General features: G+C 37.0%; 1 protein-coding gene across 1 annotated transcript in view; it reads right to left on the reverse strand.

Moving 5' to 3' along the window:
* Positions 1-12,591, reverse strand: part of AK8 (adenylate kinase 8) — a 70,712-nt gene that overhangs the window by 33,811 nt on the left and 24,310 nt on the right. Inside the window, exons 8-9 of the mRNA XM_009892235.1 lie at positions 11,063-11,194; positions 8,054-8,143 (exon numbers count right to left, since the gene is read on the reverse strand). Coding sequence (XP_009890537.1) covers positions 8,054-8,143; positions 11,063-11,194 — 222 coding nt within the window. The remainder of the gene's footprint in view (positions 1-8,053; positions 8,144-11,062; positions 11,195-12,591) is intronic.

A 12,591-nucleotide genomic window follows, 5' to 3' on the forward strand; every position in this document is an offset into this window, starting at 1 on the left:
CGCCGGGCCGGCAGGGAAAAGCGCGTCTCTGATTTTCTGGTTTTTGAAGGTAATTGCGAAGGCGGCAAATAAAGAGGCGACGCGGCAAAGAACATCATCGCGGCGGCACCGGCGCTTCTCTAGGAATTTCATCAAGTGGAAACCGTACACAGAAATGCAGTCCCCGCTCGCTCGTTTTACATATACAGCACTGCACAGAACGGCTTCCTGTAAGAACTGAATAATTATTTCAATACAACAAAATAAATAATATGATAAAATATTTCATTCCCACATTTTAAATATTTTTGTTTCTTCAAATATATTAGAACCTCCTTTTTTTTTTTTTTTTTGAGCTTTTTAGTCATTTAAAATAGGAATTTGCTGTATTAAAGAGGAAGTTTTTAAAGCAGGTACAATCCCAAATCATCAATCAAATGATATGTGATAAATTAAGACCTTCAGAATGCATGTTAAAGGAGTGCATCTTTCCTACCCACAATTACAAACCAGAGATTCAGGAATCTACATCTTATCACATTTAGTAACAAGATAAGACTCCAGCCCCTCACACTGCTTTACCTGTTAGTGGCATCTTCAGATTTAGCAATGCAAATTCAGTCCAAATTAAGCATTCAGCATACAAACACAAAAAGCTCTTTTCCCCTAAAAATAGACTCTGCGCTGCTGTCGGTGTCTGTGTGTATTTGGCTAATGGCACCGGCTAGCAGCGAGTCACAGGGTGATCGAGTGGCCCGACACCAAGGTCAAGACCCACACCCCCGGGTTTCCATCCGCGCTCACCCACCGATTACAGCGTGACTCGAGTTGAATTCCATTTTCTGCCTCAGTTTACCCACCTGCAAGACAAAAGCTAATCTGAACTACCTCACAGGGATATTTCTGACCTGAAAGTTTCTAAAACTAGTAACAAAATGTATGTTCACACTGTATGTTTTTACTCCTTCAGCTTCTGCAGAGAGAATACAGGTAGTCACAAGACAGCAAGTGCAGCTCTACCCCAGCTAACACATCATTTCCATTATCAACCAAGTTCCCTATTTCCTCCTTATTTCTACACTACTTCAGCTTTGCTGAAGAATACAGGGCTTGTGGTAGGGTAAAATTTGGCCCACAAAATCCTTTTTGACAGTGATAATATTAAAAAAGAACAAATTTTGTCTGATGCTCTTGTTGAAAAACATCTTGGCCTTCTATACCAAATACGGATTCCCCACGTGCCAAGAAGAGAGGATGGTAAGGGCTCTGCTGTCCCTCACCGGTGATGCCTGGTGCCGGCACGTGCTCTAGATGCCCAACAGGGAGATCAGTTGCCCCGTCCTGCGTCTCCCCTTGCCGCTCCTCCTGACACCTACCAGCCACATTAAAGGCACATTCAAAAATGTAAAGCAATACACAACAGCTATTAAATGTTTTGCTTGCCATAAAAAACCCTCTGTTTCATACAGGAGCTGGATTCTATACGTATGGCACCCAGCGAAATAAAGCCAAAGCCAGAATTTGATGTTAAACTCCGAAGACCATAAAAGGGGATGCTGCCAATATGCAACGTGCTTTTCCTTCCTGTTTTCTTAAAAAAAACTCAAGTGATTTCCCAAACTCCAAACAGAAAAACAAACAGAATTCAAGTCAGCAGCTCTTTGCTGAGGAGCTAGTGCTGCAGAAGAGTAGCAGGAAAGGAAACACCACACTTGTAAGTTTTTAAAAATGACTGTCAGCAATAAGGATCAAAATAAGTATAAAAGATTAATACTTAGGATTTATATTGTGCTTCACTGTTTAAAACCCCCTGACAACTGTGAGGCCCTCTATGGCCAAGGGCCTCAACTTCACCCAAATCCATGAGGATTTGTGGCACCACAGTGATGCCCACTGACCAAAAATGGGAGCTCCGGGCATCCGGTATGTTTTAAGTTACAACCTGTTTTACTCCCTCCCTCATGCAAACCCATAGACTGCAGCAGCACTACCCCTGCGAGTTATCATGCCTAATACTGGACTATTGATACTCCAATAACAGTGATAATGGTGAATACTGCTGCAAAACCAGCCGACTGGCAAAATTTATACAGGCAGGACCACATCCACTAACTGACTGATCCCAATTCCTCCAGAAAACTACCACACTAGACTCTTAAATAAAATCACATTTATTGTGTCTGGTCTGGCATTCAGTGTTGGGTTTTGGGGTTTTTTTTTGTGTTGTTTTGTTTGTTTGTTTTTTAAATCTTAAGTGGGATGGCCTTTAAAAATGTCTTTGCAGACTGAGTCAGCCCCGAATATCCTCTAGCCAGTTATGACAATTTTGATTGTTGCATGTTGTGTAGAATAAAGAAAAATAGATTCTAGATTTTCAAATACAGGAAAAGGGGACTCTAATGTATCATACTGTTGCGATTCAACACATGAAAAAAGTAAAATTCAGGAAAGAAGATGACAACTTACTGCCTATATGCCTTTATGTAAAACTTTCTATTCTACAACCTTGCATCTTTTATTAAAATATGGACACCTAAACCAGAAAAAAAAATATTTAAATTTTATTTTGTTCTCTTGACCACCAATTTTCTCCTAGTAGGAAAAAAGACTGCTACCTATTTTCCATAAAAAAACCTTTGTAGCAGTCCCAGAGGAAAAGTCAAAAGTTTGACTTGAAAAACGGAGCTACTTCAAAAGCATTGTCAAACAGAGGTGAAGGTTTCTTAAAAATGCATAAATTAAAGTATGGTGTATTCATAAATATCTCTGTAACTTTATACAGTATATTTGTGATTGAGGTGCATATATAGATGAACGTATAGCATCGTTATAAAACTAACAAATAAAGTAGAAAATCAATTTGTTTATTAGCTACTGTTTGGGCTCTGTGTGTGTGTGCGCGTGTGTGTGCATGTGTGTGAAAAATGAAAGAAAAATGGAGAGTTTTTTTCAATAATAAAAAGGGAGTTGCACTGCAGGGCCCCTAAAGCTTGTGAAAAATTAAACTCGACGGATTCAAACTGTCCTATTTCCACTTCAAAAGAGAAGAGGCACTGAGCTCTTCCCAACTTATCTTCAAACGCCCAGCACCCTAGAAAGTTTCTTTAAAAAAAATAAAGTCTCTAGTTCCCCCAAGCACTGTACCCGTTACTGTAGCTGCTGTCTCTCCCTCTTCTAATTATACCCATGTGAGTCTATTAATCAACTTGTAAATTATTTAGAGAGCCATGCGCTGTCTTCAGCTAGTACAAACACACTGCATGCAAAGACTTGCTGAAAACCAATGGAGCTCCCAAAGGGTCTCTCTCCAATGTTCAGACAGCTTGCAGCTCGCCAGTACAGCGCTGTTAAAAACAAGAAATAACACTAAGCTTACCTCCTCAGATATAAAGATTTACTCAGCCTTTCAACTCTGAAACTCTTTGCAAGTTTTTTAACAAAGAGGAAGCTGCTCTATTGTCAAATCTTTACTTCACACTTAGTGATGAGAATATTAATTTGATGTCAAAAAAAACCAACCCCTCACCCAAGTGCTTTCAGCGAGACTGTGATCACAATCACCAGGGGACCCCAACTTTCAGAGGCTACACCAAAAAGCACCCCTTTAAAACCATTCCAATTTAAAATAAGGGGAAAAAATATCTACATTTGTACAGTAATAGTTTTTATTAGAAAATAGGAGAAATTAGGGAATTCCAGATTTCACCCCCCACGTGCAGACTGCCATCAGGGACAGCTTCAGATATTACTACTTTAAAAACAGAAAAAGGAAGGGGAAAAAACAACACAGATTGTGTGTGTTCAGCTCTAACAGGCTGGAAACAGTGCAATGTTGCCTGTCTTCCATGAATCAGCTCTTGTTACCACCTGAATCTTCATTTTGGTGGAAAAAACAATTACCCAAACTAATAGCAGTTCTCCCAGCTGAAAAGCAGAATCTTACTGGTTTGGGAGTGCTTTTGTCCCCCCCTCTCCCCCGGCCTCGCTCTTCATGCTGCTTTTCTGTCATTTCATTTGTCTTGACTCCATTTATTGAAGCCTTTCAAAGATACATTAATTAGCAGTGACCACTCCATGGTATTTCACCATGAAACCACAAAAGCTGAACAGAGTGGCATGCAAAGTTCTTTTCAACTGAGTGATGACCTTTCCTATTTTTTGTGATGCCCCCAATGCCAGAATGCTTCTGCTTCTATTTTCATTAACGAATTGCAAACATCTCAAGGGGTGAACACCAGGGACATTTGGGGGGGCAAAAAAAAAAAAAAAAAAAAAGCAGAAACACTTTCTGCAGGTTTGTGGGGTTTTTTTTCCTCATGGGGTATCAAATTCTGACAGACACCTTTAAAATGGTGAACACAGATACTGCAGACGGAACTTTAAATTCATGCGTGCCCATGTGGTCAATGAGAGAGGTCGAGAACGCAGCCCAGCTCTCTCCGAATGACAGCAACCGGGGGACACGATTCTGCACAAAGTCTTCATCAAGCCAGTGAGGTCTATGAAGGGGCTATCTACATATGCATCATTTGTCCATAGCCTGAATTACTAGAAGGCGAGGATCATTCTGCAGAACAGTCTCTTCACAACATTTCAGAAGGAATCAAACTGAATGAATTAATTTATGTGAGTTGTCTTGCTGTCTAGGGAAGTGTTCTGGCCGCTACGCTCATCTCTTACTCCAAATGGAAGTCTCCCTAGGCTGCCCAAGCAAACGGCATGTACTAAACTTAGCATTACTGACTAAGATTTAAACTAACTGGAGTTAGTGACCAGAAGACTGGTATCAAACTCCAACGCTGGTAATTTTCTGCCCAGAGTATAGTTAGCACTAATTGCCTAGGTTCAGTGAAAACCACAATATCCTAAAGGAAAAGTCTGTGCATTTCAGACTGGTTGTCCAAGGAACAACTCTGTGTTTATGACAGACAGAAAGCAGTCAGGTTGCTGAACTTTTCACTGAAAATGCATTTTTGAATATCTAGTGTGCACCAACTGTAGACTAGAATGTCCTGGGAATTAAAAAATTAATGGGCTCAAAAATATCGATGCTACCTTCATCAAGCGAAATAAATCACCATATACAAAATGGAAAAGTTTGATAAAGCAAGAAATAAGGTCTTTATGAGACAGCAAACACTAGACAATACAGAAAACAGGAATGCACTGAGTTGCCTTCTGGGGCAAATAAAAGAACTGTCTGGGCTGTTCTTGAAATACATGTTGTATACATGAAGCAGCATTACAGGAAAAAAACAATACAAAGAATGTTTGCGAATCTTGAAACCAAGACAAGATCTGAGTTAGTCAACCAGAACTAGAACAGAATAGAGAGTGGACAGCCTCAGTAACTCAATAATGAGTTCGCTTTGAATAAGCTGGGTCTTGAGCCTTATGACACCACAACATACCCTGTTGGCATATCTTAAATGACTAATTGTATGCAATCGTGTCCACAAGAAGGGAAACCACAGTGAGATCACTCCCCAGGGCAAGCATTTTAAGAATATATGAGGCGTGCCCTCAAGATTTTATGGCACTTGTTTCATTTTGACTAGTAATGATTTGAGTGCAACATTTCTCATGGTCTGTCTTTGGTTCCAGGGTATTCTGCAATAATATCACTTGCATGATTCCTTGCCCAAAGGAACGAATATGCTTACTTGGTACGTAACTAGAAATGCAATGAGAATTTTGAAGCTCTAATTGTCTGCTACTGACTAAACTAACTCTATTCAAATGAGATTTTCTTGAAACTTAATGTAGTCAATAATAGTGCGAGACTCTTTCCTGTGTATTAACCTGGTTGTAACAGTAAGGATTCTTTGCTGATCTTCCCTCTTCGGTACACTATGTTCTTTCATTTTCTCCAAGCCTCTTGTGAGGGCAGTAATGAATTCTTGTTAGTGTTTACTAATGTAAATTCATTCTTTGTTATCCCTGGGAGAGGAGGATTAGCAAAATGACAGAACTTATTATTTCTGGTATTGCTATATAATATTTACTTTTATTCAGCCCTTAATTTTGTAGTATGTCCCACCAAATAAAATGTATCTGCAGACAAGCAAAAACTAAGGGAGAATTTTTTAGCACAATGCACAGAAATATAGTTATGGCTCCCATTAACATTCAGCAGCATTGTACAGCTTTATCCTTGCATGCTATACGAAAAAAAATAATCTAAATCTAAAATAAGTTCTAATTTGGAGAAAGAAAGGAATTACAACTTCAATTTCATTTTCCTGAAATAAAAGCAGCTCCCTTGGACTAAGGATGTACATATTTTTTAGGACTGGCAAAAAATTACAACCTGTGCAATTATTTTACTCTACTGGGAATGCTTTTGGTATCTCCTTTAAAGAACTTTAGTTGTTAAGATGAAGTTTATAAAATACACAAAGAGCATTTAGTAAAGAAAGCTCTTAAAGGACCTATCTTTGAATAAATAGATCCAAACTCCTATCTCAGCCATAACAGAAATTTAGACAGCGAGGTATTTACAGTTGCTGTCCTCTACTTCACAGAGATGAGAAGAAAGTGAAATTACAGTATACACATAAGATTCTGAAATTAATGGATAACATGAAGACGTTATTTCCATACCTAAAGATCTAGGCTACGCTGCAATTAATATGTTCTAAGATCCCCTGCCTTTGAGGTAAATGGCCATTCTGATTAGCAGTATCTTTAAATCAGAAAACCCTCTCCTAGATCTCTGTGCCTATGTTACAGAGGACCCAGCGTCTCTCTCTCAGGCTGTAGAGATTCATGCTTTCCACTCCCATGGTTCCCACATAAGCTCCTAGTCCCAGCAATATGGTGGCTGCCACAGAAAATTAATGCATTGAACTAGCAGAGTTACTGTATTAAGAATAAATGCAATCCATTCACTAGAGTTAAAATGTATTACCTTGTGGCTTGATAAAGTGACTGACAGAGGGATAGAATACCCAAAGCTGCAGGCTGCCAAAGGTCTTTTTGAAATGCTTAGAAAAGTACTGAATCTCTTGGTATGGTATCAAGGGAACCGCAGTTAATTTTATAGGCTCATGTTTCAGATCTGTGTAATTCAGTCTCAGAATTAAGCTATTGTGCAAAAAAGGGGACTTTCAAGCTCTCCACCTCACCAAATGGCTTTCCTTGCCAAAAATAAAAGACAATGAAGATTTAGCTTTGCTCAGGGGGGTTTGCTCAAAATTCCATTAATACTGAAGCTTAACCGAGATTTCTCAACCTTCAGCAAGATTGTCTCCTTATATTTGTATCACTGGTAACCATTTGGCCTGTTGCCAGAAACAGGACTGAAAGTTCCTCTTCCAGGCCACTGTAATTTGGCAAAATAAACATTCTTCCACCCTACCGAAATACAATTTATATCCTTTAGAACTACAGATCTTTTCTGATTTTTAATACCCACCACATACAGAGAGTTATCCTCGTGCAAGACAACTCACAAACACGTAAGTTTAAGCTGCTGCCCTAAGGAGCTTACAGTATTTATGATTTATCTGAAATCACTGCAGAGCCTTCCAAAAGCAAAGTATGCTTAGATATTCTTTGCGGTAGTCCTCTCCTACAACCAAAAATGCTGTTAGAAATGAAGTGCAAAGAAACTTTACTTTTAAGTTAAAAATATTTGTGTGAAAGTAGAAGAATCTATAGTAGCGTTCTACAAGTCAAAATCTACATATAAAAGCACAGTCTTTTTTATAGCCCACTCGAAATAAAAATGAAACAGGATTCTGTGCTTTAAAATAACAGTTTAAACATTCTGAAATTATACATCTCTTTCAGAATTCTGATTTTGATTTAGAGATAAAAACATGGAAATCAACTTTTGGAATCTGTACAGAAAAACTGAATTTTACTGGAACAGTAAACTGTTTCATTTGAAGATATTGGAAATCTAACTTCTGTTACGCAGTGCTACAAATCACATGTAATGAAAGGAATTGATCAACTTCCAGATTACTCTGATGTAACTCAGATTAGAATCTGACCAAGAAAAATTCACTCACAATTTATTTTTTGCCACAAATTTGTAACTACAGAGTAATGAGACAACAGGCCCTACCTGGGTATCCATTGTCAATATAAGGCTTAATGAGTTCTCCAAGTTTTGTCTTGTCTGCAACAGCTTCCTTTAGCAGTTGCCCACAGCAAACTAACAGGAAGGAACAAAACAAAAGACACAAGGTTAAATTTTAAAAAGGAAGCAACAAAGAAAAGAAAAAAAAACCCCAGAAGCTGCATACTGGAATAAGGTCACTGAATAAAATAAAAGTTGTTGTTTTTTGGGGGTTGTTGTTAGGATTTTTTTTTTTTTTTTTTTGGCCAAGCAGAGCAAAAAGCAAAGAGACTGAGCAGGGGAGAATACTGAATAAAAAAGAATACATTTGGCAAAGAACATATTAAAAGCAGAGGTAGAGAGAAAGATATTAATCAAATACGTTACTGAAATAATAACTCATGGGATTGCTAGCATTTTTCACTTTTTATAAACTTAGAATTACTGAATAAAGTTAAACCTGATGAACAGCATCTGAACTGCACTGTTGGAGGTGCAGGATAATATGCAGTTCAAGGACTCGACTCCCTGGATCATTTAATGATCATGCAAGAATTATGTTTCAAAAACTGTGCTAATCCAATATTATCATTGACTTCAAATACACAGAACACCAGGAGATGCCGATTTAAAGTTTTAGTCAGGACAGTTGTATATGCGATACGGCTCCTTCAGGCTTGCGTAGCACTTTCTGACCCAAGTTACTGAGTCTTACTGCCCCACGTGAGTTAGATTCAACAGTCCCGACCCTTATTTTACAGGGAGAGAACTGAGACATGAAGAGGTTACACAACATCACAACAAGTACTAGTTTTAACTCAGTTTTGGTAAATATTAGATAACAGTCACTCCATACATTATTGCATGACCTTTCAATTAATAATCGTAAGTTGATTCCACCCTTTCTGAAATCAATAGCACCAACATCTACAGCTGCACTGACTTTAACAGAAAAAGAAGCCAGTCCTTTCATCTGTTTCATCGCTGGTAATCGCCCCGTTTGGCAAACAAGAGTAGGAACACTCCACAGGAACACTTCTTGGACAAAGTTGATACAGTTTAATGTTTAAATGACACAGGATGAACACAAATTTTAACAGTCACTAGTTGTCCCAGAGAAGCAAATTAGTATTCTCGGCAAACAGTGTAAAAACATAACAGAAACTCAGTGCATAGACCCCACCTTCAAACAACTAATATGTATACACCTAAATTCAATCCAATTCATGACATTATTTAAAAATAGGATTAAATTTTTAAGCCTATGGTTCAACCCCAATGGCCTAATTGGAAATTAAGTATATGCTGAAAACTCTTTAAAAAATTATGGCTTTCCAACTCTATTTTAAATACCTAATTCTTCTAATATTTGGTTTACAGTATATTTAAAATAAAATTCAACATATGGGTAAAGCACTGGTATTTAGGTTTTTAGTAAAAAGAGCTGCAACTCCCTTATATAGCAGTTACTTAAAAAATATGCAAATTTTGACCTAGATGAAAACACCATCAAACTTGCAGTTTTAGAAATAAAGTTCAGAAAATATATTCAGAAACACAAGAACAATGATTTTTCTTTAACACATTCAGACATGTTTTATTTTTCATTAGTTACACATTAGTTACACAACTATTAAAAATATAGCTTTGAATAAATCTACAAATACTTATTTTTTAATATGAAATGACAAACAGCAGCAATATTAAAATAACTCATATTTATAATAAAATAATAAATAAAAATAATAAAATTTATCAATTTGTTTTGTACTTATTAGTACTGTAATATAGATTTTAAAATAATTTACATTTACCTTTTTCAGGTTCGCTGGATATAATTTTAGTCGTATTCATGTATTTTTTTAATAACTAAAATAATAATAATAAATATTTAAAATAAAAAAATACTAAACCTAGAAACCTAAACTGATAGGTAGACAGTTTCATAGCTGTTTCTATGCCTTTAACAGAACTGCATAAACCCACAATCTAGCCATTAGTTGGAACAATCATATGGAAAGCATACGGCTTTTTGTAAAGTTTCAAGTTTGAACTTGAAGAAATTTCTTTCTTTTCTGAACAGCTCTACTAAACTGGTAATTGAAAACAATACAGCTCAGATCTTGAAGATATCATGCATGTGTAAAGCTAAACCCAGGTTCAGTGAAATCTTTTGACTTCACCAGGACTTCAGGGAAGACACTGGCAAACTGGCACATCGCTATGGGCAACTGAGTTCCACTAATTAAAGAATCTCCTTAACATAAAAACCCACTACCTACTTAATTCTGATTTTTTCATTTGCTGTACATTGGAAGAATACTAATGAAACAAACTCGCATTTAACTTAACAAAGAGGATATGACTAATCAGCAAATTTTACAGATATGAGACATTTGTTTAAAATAAGTTACAGCTACTCCACTATTAGAAGACATCATAGAACGTGGGCATGTATTGCATTGATCCTATCGCCAAGTTGTGTATTCATGTTGTAGGACTTTTTAACATTAGCATGCTAACCAGCAACAAGCCTCATGTAGGATTTTCTGGGCCTCCTTTACAAAAGAAAGAGAATGCATTTTTAAATAATTGCTTCCTTTTCTAATACGTTACTTCAGATGCATAGAACCTGAGTCTTCATTAAAGTTCAGAGTAAATTCTATTGTAAAAGCACCCCGATTTTGGTCAGACAGTTGAAACTGCAAAGACGTTACTCGTGATGCACAGAAGAATTCACAGCACTACAGGAATCTAACACATGGAAAAATACCGATGTAAAGGCTATGAAAAACGATGACTAAAAAACGTTAGAGCTGATTTGTCACAGAATATATGCTCTACTGGCTTATATTTCTTCATTGAAGTACTTTTCACTTCCCTCAAAAATTTGACATCCATAGCAATGGACAAACAAATTTTATGAGCAAGTAAGAAAGACAGACAGCAAAAGATAAATGATCAAAAAGAGAGAAAGGGGGAATTGAGCAAAGTGCATATTTACTGAGAACTTACTGTTGACAACACTGTATTTCTGAGCTATTAGTGCTGCCTGCAGGCTCTTCCCACTGCCTGGGGGTCCACAAAAAAGAATCCGTGGTGTAAAGGGGGCGGCTGATCGCTGCCGTGTTTGGACGTAGGTAAGAACTAGAACATGAGAGAAAGGCAAGAAATACAGTTTATATCCTATTTCTCTAAAAAAAATAGAATAAACATTTATTAACTTCTTTCTTTTGTTCAAGGGTCATTTTGATCATCTTTTATTTTATCACTGAAGCATCTAGATACTCCAACCAAAATCAGGACTCTGATAAAACTGTCATGTCAGGAACTTACACTAAGAGGCACTTGAGAAATCTTATGATCATTACACTCCTGTACTATCTTTCATCAGTGGATGCCAAACCATTTTAAAGAGCAGATTGAATTAATAATTGCTTTTTTACCATATTGTTTTGAGCAGAAGATTTTTTTTTGGCTTGATAGGTACAATTTTACCATGCAAATTATAGAGGGATATAATTACATTTAATACTTTCTGCAGTTTCTGAACAAATATTTTAGTGTAAAAACCCAGGATGTTAAATTACTATGACATTTATCCAGCTCTGTGTGTGTGATTAATGGACTCCTAATTACAATATTATACACTGGTAGCACAGGATGTCACGACACAATATGGCACTGACAACAGAGAATAGAGTATAATTTTATTTTTTCATTTTTTAATAATTTTATTCTTTTGTCCATCATTTTTGCATAACATGTAAAGGTTATCTGAGCTTCTCTCTCTGATTGCACTCTATTTGCTGGATATTATTCTTCTACGTTTTGTAGTGCATATGAAATATTACATTCAGGTCAATCTACAGATTATAAGAGCTTTGGAAAGATCCCAGAACAAGTGAAGCATCAACAACATTGCTGTACTATAGAGATCTGAACTTTGTTACAGTCTCAAAAGAGAACCCAATACATCACCCAGAAGCTAAAAGAAGACACAGCTTGGCAGTGAGGACAAATTTGGATCGTGTTTGGACATAGCCAAACAATCTTACTCCCCATCCCCCTTCTATGGCTGACAATGCTAGTGAAAAGAGCAGCTCAACCTTCAGCACAAGCTACGCAAGCTTTCCAGGGATCATAAATTCAAATGCCAAAGCTAAAGTTCATGCCACCACATCCTGACTGCCACTGTCACCCATGATTAAAGCAGCAGGGGCACACCTACACACGCTTTGACTTCCTCTGTAATTGCAATGGATACAATTAAGTGTTAGTCCACACATCTTCAGTTCAAATAAAAGAGTGTCTAGACGAAAGACTCCTTGTAATAAATGGTATTTTGGTCTAACAAATAGGACAGGCTTAGACATTAATGTTTGTATGAATCATAAGCCATATTAAAAAAAAATACAAAAGGATTGATTGAAAACATCATAAGGATCGGTATTTAAATACCATTGTTGAGACATCACTGTATACTAACTAATATTTTTCCTGAGGACACTCTGCTAGACACTTTGGAATCATTACAAAATTAT

This window comes from Charadrius vociferus, unplaced genomic scaffold (genome assembly GCF_000708025.1).
Source record: "Charadrius vociferus isolate BGI_N301 unplaced genomic scaffold, ASM70802v2 scaffold549, whole genome shotgun sequence".
NCBI lineage: Eukaryota > Metazoa > Chordata > Aves > Charadriiformes > Charadriidae > Charadrius > Charadrius vociferus.